At 50.6% G+C, this 12693-nt stretch overlaps 1 protein-coding gene across 6 annotated transcripts in view; it reads right to left on the bottom strand.

The window, feature by feature from the left end:
- The window catches only part of adam22 (ADAM metallopeptidase domain 22), a 480389-nt gene that overhangs the window by 158161 nt on the left and 309535 nt on the right, over window positions 1–12693 (bottom strand). For all 6 annotated transcript variants that reach the window (XM_038797995.1, XM_038797996.1, XM_038797998.1 and 3 more), the window contains exon 16: window positions 6417–6488. In XM_038797995.1, the coding sequence (XP_038653923.1) occupies window positions 6417–6488 (72 nt within the window). The remainder of the gene's footprint in view (window positions 1–6416; window positions 6489–12693) is intronic.

Here is a 12693-nt window from a genome sequence, read left to right as displayed (position 1 = left end):
ACGACAGTAAAACTGGCACCACACCTGGACCGATTCAGCGACCATTGAAGGGCTAGCACTGGTGCCACTTGGAACATGACCGATTCCAATGAAAAATGGTGTCTGATTCTCTGGGTCCGTGATTGACATTCAGGAGGCTGACAAGCTGCAGCTGCATATACACACTTCACTCCCCACAACAAGATGTTACTGGTGCACCCATCCTGTTGATGAGTTGGCTGAGGCCAGAGAGCACCTAGGGGGGTGATCTGTGGGGATACCCATACAACCCACGTTCACAATGGACAGTCGACGGCATGCGCTACTGCCTTGCAAACTGTGGCAATGGTGTTCTTTGCCCATCCACTTCGACCCCACAGCCCACCTCCTGGTCACCCCACGTTACTCCCCCTGGTCCTGGCCGAAGCTGCCCAGCCTGGGGCACAACTGTCAGCACATCTATGGAGATGTTGGGCACTTTCCATACCAACTCTCTCCTCCTCAGCAGCAACAGTGCCTGTTTCACAATTTTGCAAAGCACAAGTGAACCTCGCCATCGGGAATTCCCCCTGGTGGAGGCGGAGAATCGTGGAGGCCCCGGAGAATACCAGGTCAGGCCCGCTAATGATATGCCAAAGCATTTACTGCGGAGTGGAACGCATTGACACTGCTGTCGGGACACCGGAGAATTGCGATTTTAAAATAAATTAAAGTACCTAATTCTTTTTTCCAAGGGGCAATTTTTAGCATGGTCAGTCCACCTACCCTGGATATCTTTGGGTTTGTGGGGCTGAGATCCACACAGGCACGGGAGAATGTGCAAACTCCACACAGTGGCCCAGGGCCGGGATCAAACCCGGATCCTCGACGCCAGGAGAATTGCGGTTTGACCCACCACAATTTCACCATCAAAACCGATTTTCCGCCCAGTCGTGTTACCCGATTCCGGCGTCAGCCGACAGAGAATCCCGCCCATGGTATACTAAAACAAACTTTATTACTGACACAGTATGAAAACATCCTTAATATCACACAAGAAAATAGCTTAGAATTAGCCCATAAACAATGATAATCAATACAATGACACAATAACCCCTAACTGATATCTTTTTTCAACTCAAACAACAAAACCATCTCAGATTTCAATCCACTTTTAAATACAGTTAGCACTAAGAAATACTTACTGCATAGAGATGTCTTGAATACTCCACTTTGAGAAGGAGAGATCTTCTGTGACTGGTTAAAGGAACAGACCTGAAACCCTTTCAGAATAATGCAGAATCTCTGGCTGCATTTCTTCAGAAACCTTCTCAACTCACCCTCCAGCCAAAAACCCAAAAACTGAACCTCAACACCTGACTGCATCAACCAATCCCTGGCCTCTCTCAATAACTATGTCATCTGTCATCTTACTAAGCTGAACACAATGTCTCTAATTAACTACTCCACAGTGAACCATCTTAATATAAATAAAAGTCTGTTAGCCCAAACCTTTAACGTATCTAATTCTTTTTTTTTCAATTAAGGGGCTTTAACAGCACCTCAGGCTCCAAAAACCTAGCTGTCTTGCAAACCAGGATTTTTCAAAACACCAACAACAGGTTAGGTGGATTGGCCATGCTAAATTGTCCCTTAGTGTCCAAAGGTTAGATGGGGCTAGGCAGATTGGGCCTAGGTAGGGAGCTTTTTCAGAGGACTGGTGCAGACCTGATTGGCCGAATGGTCTCCTCCTGCACTGTAGGTTTTCTATGATTGAAATATACAATGGAGGAGCACATTTGCATTCAGTCTGAGATTATACCTTGGTCCAGAATATAGATCATGCACTGCCCCAGGAGCTGCACTTCATTGTGTAGGCATTGGTGACAACTTCAGTGGCTATGTGAGAGGAGCCAACTTTGATTTGGATTTATTGTCACGTATACCGAGGTACAGTGAAAAGGCTGCGCACTTAGCCCCCTACTATACGTCCTATACACACACGACTGTGGACAAAATATGGCTCCAACTCCATCTACAAGTTTGCTGATGACATGACCGCAGTGGGTTGGATCTTGAATGACGATGAGTCAGAAAACAGGAGGGAGATAGAGAACCTAGTGGAATGGTGTAACAACAGCAATCTTTCCCTCCACATCAGCAAAACTAAGAAGTTAGTTATTGACTTCAGGAAGCGAAGTATCGTACACAACCCTGTCTGCATCAATGGTGCCAAGGTGGAGATGGTTGACAGCTTCAAATTTCTAGGTTTGCACATCACCAACGATCTGTCCTGGTCCACCCATGTTGATGCTAGAAATCACAACAGTAATTCTAGTATACTTCCTCAAGAAATTAAGGAAATTCGGCATGTCTACTTTGACTCTTACCAATTTTTACAGATGCACCATAGAAAGCATCCTATCTCGGTGCATCACAGCCTGGTATGGCAACTGCTCGGCCCAAGACCATAAGAAACTACAGAGTCGTGAACACAGTCCAGTCCATCACACCTCATCCGTTGACTTTGTCTACACCTCCCGTTGCCTTGGGAAAGCGGGCAGCATAATCAAAGACCCCTCCTACCTGGGTTATTCTCTCTTCTAACCTCTTCCATTGGGTAGGAGATACAAAAGTCTGAGAACAGGCACTAACAGGTTCAGTATCCTGTAAGTTTCAATAAGGTCCCCCCCCCCCCATCGTTCTAAGCTCCCAGGAGTACAGACCCAGAGTCCTCAACCATTCCTTAAAAGTGAAGCTCTTCATTCCAGGGATCATTCTTGTGAACCTCCTCTGGACCCTTTCCAAGGCCTGAACATGAATGGCCTCCTTCTACACTGTATGTTCTATGTTCTATGCTTCCTCAGATACGGGCCGAAAACTGCTCACAATACTCCAAATGGGGTCTGACCAGAGTGTTATACAGCCTCAGAAGTACATCTCCATTCTTGTATTTTAGCCCTCTCGACATGAATACTAACATTGCCTTTGCCTTCTTAACTGCCGACTGAACTTGCACATTAACCTTAAGAGAATCCTGAACTAGGACTCCCAAGTCCCTTTGTGCTTCTGATTTGCTGAGTCTTTTCCCATTTAGAAAATAGTCTATTTTAGTTGGACTTTGGTTCTGATGATTTGCCTACTCCCGCTGGCAACTGCTCCCAGTTTCCCTGAGATACAAAGCCTGCACTTGTGTGGCCTTCACGCCTCCTGACTGTTGCTCTGTTTACTTCTCAACTCTCAATCAGGTGGCCAGGCTTCTAACCTTGATGGCCATGTATGCTCCTGGCGGCTGCTGCTGCTATCTTTCTGGCCTGTTGGACTCTTTTTGGTTGGTTGCTGGTCCCGTCGACAGCCATTGGCAAGCACCTCCTCCTCACCTTGCTGAAGGCTTTGCTGGCTCACATCCTGATGTTAGGTCAGCGACCATATTTTTTGCCTCAGGCTGCCTGCCAGAGCAAATGCCATAAACCTGGCTGTTGCTTTGCAACTTTACTCAATGAAAGTTAAAACTTCCAATTCAGGAGATCTGCGTCTGAGATGCTCTAAGTCTCCACCACCTCTCAACATCGAGTTCAAGGTGCTGCGAGTACTGTGCGATGCAAGGTATGTGAACAAACCGCAAAGTCACAAACAAAGTGCTGGTCACCAGTTGCACGTCACCTATGTATCATTATGAAACACACTGGTCTAATTAGGCATCACCGTGCTCTTTTGATCCACCGAGGGTACTGATTCCGACAGGTTTGATATTGAGTATACATGGCATTCAACTGGATTAATTATGTTCCTGATATGGCACAGTGGGAAATGTGCGCTGTCACCGAAGGCAGGAGTGCACGATCACAAACTGTTTTCCTGCATACGTATAACTGATTTTTCTATCTCACAATATTTCCCGCTACCATCAGCCTTTGATGGGAAAGAAAATCCCAACCTTGATGTTTCGCAATAGTATTTGAGGCAGCCATGACATGACACAAGAGGTATACTAGTGTAAGGGTAAATTAATAGATTTATTAAAAAAGAAGGGATAGATCGAGCACCTCTGCATTAGGGTAAAGAGCACGTGCGAGACAAATGCTCTACCTCAAGGACCTAAAATCAGTAGAACTCATCAGCAAGGCTGCTTGCTTTTTTGAACAAGACAGTCCTTAGCTCGGAGATAACAGCCAAGGTTTTGGATGAAAGGTTTAATACAAGATTGAAAATTAAACTCTGTACTGACTAACTATATAAGCAGTCTGTATCTGTGACTTCGTGGAGAGAGCTGTGTTGGAATGTTCTCCCTGTAACAGCTACATGAGAGATGTGAGCTATATTAAAGGAGAGTGCTGCTTCAGAGATTTCTATTGGTTAGTTCCCTCCCTGCTTGAATAATGAATAAATGGTTGGAACCTGCCCTTGGGTCGCCTGTGGTTAGTTGATAGAAGTCCAACACAACAATTTGGCACAGCCAACAGAATACTCGTATCGGCTCATCAGAATGACTCTGCAAACAGTGTATTTTGTTTACCATAGTTAGTGCAGCCTGGCCGAGGTACGTCTGGTCGAATAGCAAAAGAATCTGAAAGGAGAACTCGGGGCAGGAGACACCAGGTAGGAGGCGGAGCCATGCTGGGAGGCTAGTGGTGCTGAATCCATGCAGGTTGGCCAGATCACTACCATGTGAGGTTAAGGAGGCAGAGCTGTGCTGAAGGGCTACAATTGGGAAAGATAGTAGTCGAATCCATGCAGGTAGCCCAGACCACTACCATGTGAATTTGAGAAGGCAAAGCTGTGCTGAAGGGCTACAGTCGGGAAAGGTAGTAGTCGAAGCCTTGGAGGGAGGCCAGACCCTTAAAAGAAACTGCATGTAAACAAGTTGATAGAACCATGAAAGTTCGAAAACACAGCACAGAGACGGGCAGGAATAGAATACTGTCAGGAATAGCGGAAGAGAGTACCATGAACCTCAATTGGGGAGCCAAAGGCTCTATCACAAGGTTCATAGCAGAACACCACTCGGATGTAGTTTTTTTTTTCTAATAAATTTAGAGTACCCAATTCATTTTTTCCAATTGAGGGGCAATTTAGCATGGCCAATCAGCCTACCCTGCACATTTTTGGGGTTGTGGGGGCGAAACCCACGGAAACGCGGGGAGAATGTGCAAACTCCACATGGACAGTGACCCAGGATGGAACCTGGGATCTTGGCACTGTGATGCAGCAGTGTACCACTGTGCTACCCTAGCCGCAGATGTAGTTAAATGTTTTTAGTAACCACAGATGAGTCAGAGATGAGTGAATAACAGAAACTATTTTTTTTCAGTTTAAGTAAGTACAATACTTTCCAGATGTCAGTGCCAAAACTGGCCAACCTTTGTAATACAGGTTATTAGAGGGTCCAAGGGCTCCCTGCCCCTCATCAGGGGAGCTCATATTCACAAAGCTCATGGGGAGGCTAATTGCTTCTACCCCATAGGTCTCATGCAGGTTATAACAATGATGTAAGGGCAAATAACATTACACCAGCATCAATCCTGGTTCCTGCTGTACCGGTGAGGGAACAACTGAAGATTTAGACTGGAAGGACAAAAGGAGATTGCTGGGCAGATGTGCATTGGGGAGACGGCAGTTGGTTTGGGGGTGGAGAGCTGGTGGTTTTGGGGGGTATATAGTAAATTACTGTGGGATAGGGATAGTCGGAGGGATATGGAGAGTGTTGAAGACCAGGTAAGGGAGAGTTAAAGATCGTTCAGAGGGGTTTCATAATCAGAGATTGGGGATATTCAGAGATCAGGAGGTGGAGGAGTCAAGACCATTGGGCTGGTTAAGTTGACCAATCGTGGGTCGTGCAAAGAGATTGACCTGTTAGGTCTAGTTGAAAAACTCCTGGCTCACAAGCACTAATATGAATCACTTGCGGCTCTGATTTTTATTGCCTTCTTTTACTTGATGTATTTCCCCTGGGAAAACAGCTGCCATGAGTTGATAATAAAAATCTTCCTAAAATGGAGGTACAGAGAATCCACAAAAGCTTTTACTGAGAACCTGACCTGCTGACACTGGTCCAATTATCTGTCTCTTACTGGCTTCTCTTAAAACTAGGAGGAGGTAAGCTGGGGTCAGGTTTGAGATTTAACAAAATATTACTTCCCAACCAGCCCCAACCCATGAGTACTTGAGAGTTAAAATTCTCCTGTAGTTAAGCCACCGTGGAGCATCAAGTCAATTTGGACTGATAAACTCTACTCTTCCTTCTGCAATCAATCTGAAATGCATAGGAGGATTTCTTGTTGCCACTATCGCTAGTCTAGCTTCGCAATAACACAGATGGATTCCACATACTTTTTCCTCTTTCACAAATAATTACTTCAACTTTCAGAATAAAAACTGATTACGATTACTCAGCAAATTGACTGACATTTCATGAAGAACAAGCATACAGAGTGTGGACCTCGAATGTTGGTACTTACAGTTTGTGAGCCACAGTCGCATTCTTCTCCTGTCTCTACAAATCCATTGCCACATTCCGGAGGATCAAGAAGCTGCATTAGTCAAAGAACATAATAGTCATAAATCACAGTGCCTTTAATCGTCAAGTTTCCACATAATGATTAGACCAACATTTTGCTTTATTTGCTGGAGAATTAATTTTCTGATTTTAAAACTGATGCTAGCACATTCACTTTAGTGGCTTTCCGTCAATTGTGTGATAAGAAAATCCAGGCTGAATTTGTACAGGCCTAGATTTGCACAGAGCTGTGGAGACTCCATGGACCTTTAAAAATTGTGGCAGGACACGGAACTGGAAGTGGTGTCCCCATTTTCAACAGATCCTATTTTCGCCAAGGGGTATGGGGGGACATGGGATGTGACTCTCATATCAGGTAATACTGAACTCCGCAGAGCCACTTTTTCTGAGTTCAAACAGTCCCTACATGTGCTGGAGCAAGGGCCTTGTCCTGCAGTGTGTGAGTTACAAATTTATAGATTAGGGTAAATGCTCATGAAGGCGGATTCGGTCTGTAGCACTGCCAAGGTGTGAAATTATGAAAATAGCCAGTGCTTTAAAAATGGAAAACACTGCCTGCATCTAAGTTGAAAAAAATCTGTGCGAGTAGTTTCAATAGCTGTTTGTTGCCATAACCTTAAGTTCTATTGTTAAACATTATTACTGCTTGTTGCTTCTCACAACCTGTCATGATCATAGTGGGAGAGCTTTAAATTAACAGTTTGATTGATAGCTCAAATAAGTTGTTAAAGGTGTTTTTGATGTGAGGTTATGAATACAAATGTTTATTTTTATAAAGGATGACATATTTGAGGGGATTATAATGTATTGAATGATCTTTCATAAAGGTAGGTGTTTTTTATATCTGGTGAAGTCTGTCCTAGATATTTAGAAATGTATTTTGCTTCAGCTCAGCAAAACATGACAGTAACTTTCAAGATTCAATTATTAAAGTTTGCACATTAAAGATAAAAATACGAGACTTCCGGTTGCGGCTATGCGGAGCTAAGCCGCACGTTCGGCAGCTCCCGCCAGGAATGGACTTTTGGGCTCTCTTAAGGGCCCCCAGCGGTACTTGCTCGACGGTTCCCGACGTGGGAAGGTGTCTGCAGCGGATCCCCAGTGGTCTATGGTCTTGACCAGGAGCGGGGCCAGCAGAATAGCAGTGGCAGCGCCTAAGAAAAAGCAGGGGAAGAGAATCAAGATGGCGGCCGGCGGAGGCCTCGAGGAATGGAGGAAGTGGGCGCAGGAGCAGCAGGAGACTCTCCAGCGCTGTTTTCAGGAGCTCAAAGTGGAGCTGCTGGACTCACTGAAGGCGAATACGGACAAGCTGCTGGCGACGCAGACAGCCCAGGGGTGGAGATCCGGGAGCTCCGACAACAAGCCTCCGAAAGAGAGGATGAGGCCGCGGCCCTCGCGGTAAAGGTGGAGATGCACGAGGCGCTCCACAAGAAATGGCAGGAGCGGTTCGAGGAGATGGAGAACCAGTCGAGGCGGAAAAATTTGCGGATCCTGGGCCTCACGGAGGTGCCGGAAGGGTCAGACCTGGGGGCCTATGTGGTTGTTTTGTTGAACTCGCTGATGGGAGCTGGGTCCTTCCAGCGGCCCCTGGAGCTGGAGGGGGCCCACAGAATACTGGCCAGGAGGCCCAAACCGAATGAGCCTCCACGGGCGGTGCTGGTGCGGTTCCACCGGTTCATTGACCGAGAGTGCGTGCTTAGGTGGGCCAAGAAGGAGCGGAGCAGCAAGTGGGAGAACACGGTAGTGCGGATCTACCAGGACTGTAGTGCGGAGGTGGCCAAGCGGAGGGCCGGTTACAACCGGACGAAGGCGGTGCTCCACAGGACGAGTGGGAAGTTTGGCATGTTACAGCCGGCACGTCTGTGGGTCACCCACAAGGACCGGCACATTTATTCTGAGTCCCCGGAGGAGGCGTGGGCCTTTGTGCGGGCCAAGAAGTTGGACTCTGACTGAGGGTCGGAGGTTTGTAAATAACTGTGTTAACCTTTGGTGGGAAGGGTCTCTGTTTTATGCTGTTTCATGCTGTTTTAAGCTGGTTGTGTGTTGTTTTTAGGGTGGGTGGGGTGCTGTCTTTTTTTGCGGGGGCGGGGTCGGGCAGAGGGAAAGCGCGGGCTTTTCTTCTGTTTCCCGCGCTGAGGGTGGATGGGGGCGGGGTCGGAGCTGAGAAGCGCGGGCTTTTTTCCCGCGCAAGAGCGGGAGGGGGAGGAGGAGGGTCTGCTGATGGGTCTGGGGGAGGAGGAGTAGTCCACGTTGGGTGGGGTCGGAGGTGTGGCAGGAGCTGCCGGGGTCAGCAGAAGTTAGCTGGCTCACGGGAGTGCTACGGATGGAGTAACGCGGCTGGGAGGGGTCCTAACCTGGGGGGGTTCCGGTTTGCTGCTGAAATGGCCAGGAAGGAGCTGGAGTCTGCAGGGGGGGCCAGGGTGGGGGTTTGCCGCTGTGGGGAACGGGCTGAGCGAGGTGCGCTGGCCTGGGGCGGGCAGGGGACGGGTTATGGCTAGTCGGCAGGGGAGGGGGGCAGGGAGCCCTCTGATCCAGCTGATAACTTGGAATGTGAGGGGGCTGAATGGGCCGGTCAAACGGGCCCGGGTGTTTACGCACCTGAAGGGGCTGAAGGCGGACGTAGCTATGCTCCAGGAGACGCACCTGAAAGTGGCGGACCAGGTTAGACTGAGGAAGGGATGGGTAGGCCAGGTGTTTCATTCGGGGCTGGATGCAAAAAATAGGGGGGTGGCGATTCTGGTGGGAAAAAGAGTGTCGTTTGAGGCGTCAAAGGTGGTGGCTGACAGTGGAGGGAGGTATGTGATGGTGAGCGGCAAGTTGCAAGGGGAGCAGGTGGTGCTGGTGAATGTCTATGCGCCAAATTGGGACGAGCGGGTTTTATGCGGCGCATGTTGGGCCGCATTCCGGATCTAGAGACGGGGGGCCTGATACTGGGGGGGGGACTTTAACACAGTGCTGGATCCCCCATTGGATCGATCCATGTCCAGGACGGGCAGGAGGCCCGCAGCGGCTAAGGTGTTGAGGGGGTTTATGGACCAGATGGGAGGGGTGGATCCTTGAAGGTTCGCGAGGCCAAGGGCCAGGGAGTATTCATTTTTTTCCCACGTGCATAAAGCCTATTCTCGGATCAATGTTTTTGTCCTGAGCAGGGGGCTGATTTCGAGGGTGAAGGATGTCGAGTATTAGGCCATAGTCATTTCGGACCATGCCCCGCACTGGGTAGACCTTGAGCTGGGGGAGGAGAGGGACCAGCGCCCGCTCTGGCGCCTGGAGGTGGGACTGCTGGCGGATGAGAAGGTGGGCGGGCGGGTTCGGGGGTGTATCAAGAGGTACTCAGAGGCCAATGATAATGGGAAAGTCCGGGTGGGGACGGTTTTGAGAGGCATTGAAGGCGGTGATTAGAGGGGAGTTGATTTCCATCCGAGCCCATAGGGAGAGAGGAGAGCAAAGAGAGAGGGAGAGGTTGGTGGGGGAGATGGTGAGGGTGGACAGGAGATACGCGGAGGCTCCGGAGGAGGGACTGTTGGGGGAGCGACGTAACCTGCAGGCCAAGTTCAACTTGCTGACCACCGGAAAGGCGGAAGCTCAGTGGAGGAAGGCACAGGGAGCGGTGTACGAATATGGGGAGAAGGCGAGTCGGATGCTGGCGCATCAGCTACGTAAACGAGACGCGGCCAGGGAGATTGGTGGAGTGACGGATAGGGGAGGCAATGTGGTGCGAAGGGGGGTGGAGGGGGGTGGGGGGGGGGGGGGGGGGGGGGGATGGGGCGCTTTTTGGATAGGCTGAGATTTCCCAAGGTGGGGGAGGGACAGGTGGAGGGGCTGGGGGCGCCGATTGAGCTGGAGGAGCTGGTCAAAGGGATAGGCTGCATGCAGTCGGGGAAGGCGCCGGGGCCGGATGGGTTTCTGGTCGAATTTTACAAAATGTATGCAGACCTGTTGGTTAGGACCTTTAATGAGGCAAGGGAGGGGGGGTCTTTGCCTCCGACCATGTCACGGGTGCTGATTTCCTTGATCATTAAACGGGACAAGGACCCCCTACAGTGTGGATCATATAGGCCGATCTCGTTGTTAAATGTGGATGCCAAGCTGTTGGCAAAGATCTTGGCCACAAGAATAGAGGACTGTGTGCCGGGAGTCATTCATGAGGACCAGACAGGGTTTGTGAAGGGAAGGCAGCTGAACACCAATATACGTAGGCTTCTGAATGTTATAATGATGCCGGCGGCAGAAGGGGAGGCGGAGATAGTGGTAGCATTAGACGCGGCCTTTGATAGGTTTGAGTGGGGGTACTTGTGGGAGGTGCCGGAAAGGTTTGGGTTCGGGGAGGGGTTTGTCAGTTGGGTGAGGCTGTTATATGAGGCCCCGATGGCAAGCGTAGCCACGAATAGGAGGAGATCGGAGTACTTTCGGTTGTACCGGGGGACGAGGCAGGGGTGTCCCCTGTCCGCTTTGCTCTTTGCATTGGCAATTGAGCCCCTGCGCATGGCGTTGAGGGAGTCAAGGAATTTGAGGGGTCTGGTGCGGGGTGGGGAGGAGCACCGAGTGTCATTATACGCAGATGACTTGTTGCTTTATGTGGCGGACCCAGTGGGGGGAATGCGGGAGGTGATGCAGGTCCTTAGGGAATTTGGGGGCTTTTCTGGGTACAAGCTCAACCTGGGTAAGAGTGAGCTGTTCATCGTGCACCCGGGGGATCAAGAGGAGGGGATTAGTAGGCTCCCGCTGAAAAGGGCGGGGAGGAGTTTTCGGTACCTGGGAGTCCAGGTGGCTAGGAGCTGGGGGGCCCTTCACAAGTTTAACCTCACTAGGCTGGTGGAGCAAATGGAGGAGGAGTTCAAAAGATGGGACATGTTGCCGCTGTCGCTGGCAGGCAGGGTGCAGTCCGTCAAGGTGACGGTGCTCCCAAGGTTTTTGTTCCTGTTCCAGTGCCTCCCCATCCTTATCCCGAAGGCCTTTTTTAGGAGGGTCAATAGGAGTATTATGGGATTTGTATGGGCGCATGGGACTCCGAGGGTGAGAAGGGTGTTTTTGGAGCGGGGCAGGGATGGGGGGGGGGGGGGGGGGGGGGGGGGGGGGCTGGCGTTGCCCAACCTCTGTGGGTACTACTGGGCTGCCAACGCACCGATAGTGCGTAAGTGGGTAATGGACGGGGCAGGGGCAGCATGGAAGAGGATGGAGATGGCGTCCTGCGTGGACACGAGCCTGGGGGCGCTGGTAACAGCGCCGTTGCCGCTCCCTCCAACGAGGTATACCACGAGCCCGGTGGTGGCGGCTACCCTCAAAATTTGGGGGCAATGGAGACGGCATAGCAGGGAGGTGGGGGGCTCAATGGAGTCCCCGATACGGGGAAACCACCGGTTTGTTCCAGGGAGCATCGATGGCGGGTTTCTGGGCTGGCACTGGGTAGGTATTAGGAGGTTGAGGGACCTGTTTGTGGATGGGAGGTTCGCGAGCCTGGGTGAGTTAGGGGGGGAAGTTTGGGCTCCCCCCGGGGAACATGTTTATGTACATGCAGGTTCGGGCGTTTGCCAGGCGGCAGGTTGCCCCCACGTGGGGTACGGGACAGGGTGCTCTCCGGGGTGTGGGTTGGAGGGGGGAGGATTTCGGACGTGTACCACGTCATGCAGGAGGTGGATGAGGCCTCGGTGGAGGAGCTGAAGGGTAAATGGGAGGAGGAGCTGGGTGAGGAGATTGAGGAGGGGACGTAGGCGGATGCCCTGGAAAGAGTGAATTCCTCCTCTTCCTGTGCGAGGCTTAGGCTCATACAGTTCAAGGTGCTGCACAGGGCCCAAATGACTGGGACAAGGATGAGTAGGTTTTTCGGGGGCAAAGACAGGTGTGCTAGGTGCTCGGGGAGCCCAGCGAACCACGCCCATATATTCTGGGCATGCCCAGCGCTGGGGCAGTTTTGGAAGGGGGTAGCAAGGACGGTGTCGAGGGTGGTAGGATCCAGGGTCAAGCCAGGCTGGGGACTCGCAATGTTTGGGGTTGCAGTGGAGCCGGGAGCGCAGGAGGCGAAAGAGGCCGGTGTTCTGGCCTGGCCTAGTAGCCTGGCGGAGGATCTTACTTCAATGGAAGGATACAAGGCCCCCAAGCGTGGAGGGGGGGGGGGGGGGGTTTGGTTCGGGGGAAGGGAGAAATGTGTATATGTGTTTATTGGATATGCCGGGTGTTTAGTGTGTTTTTCTTTTTGTTGTTGTTAATATTGTTTTCTT

Source organism: Scyliorhinus canicula, chromosome 5 (assembly GCF_902713615.1).
Source record: "Scyliorhinus canicula chromosome 5, sScyCan1.1, whole genome shotgun sequence".
In the NCBI taxonomy this organism is placed as follows: Eukaryota; Metazoa; Chordata; class Chondrichthyes; order Carcharhiniformes; family Scyliorhinidae; genus Scyliorhinus; species Scyliorhinus canicula.
The sequence above is the reverse complement of the archived record's forward strand: the minus strand, read 5'-3'. Positions and strand labels throughout refer to the sequence as shown.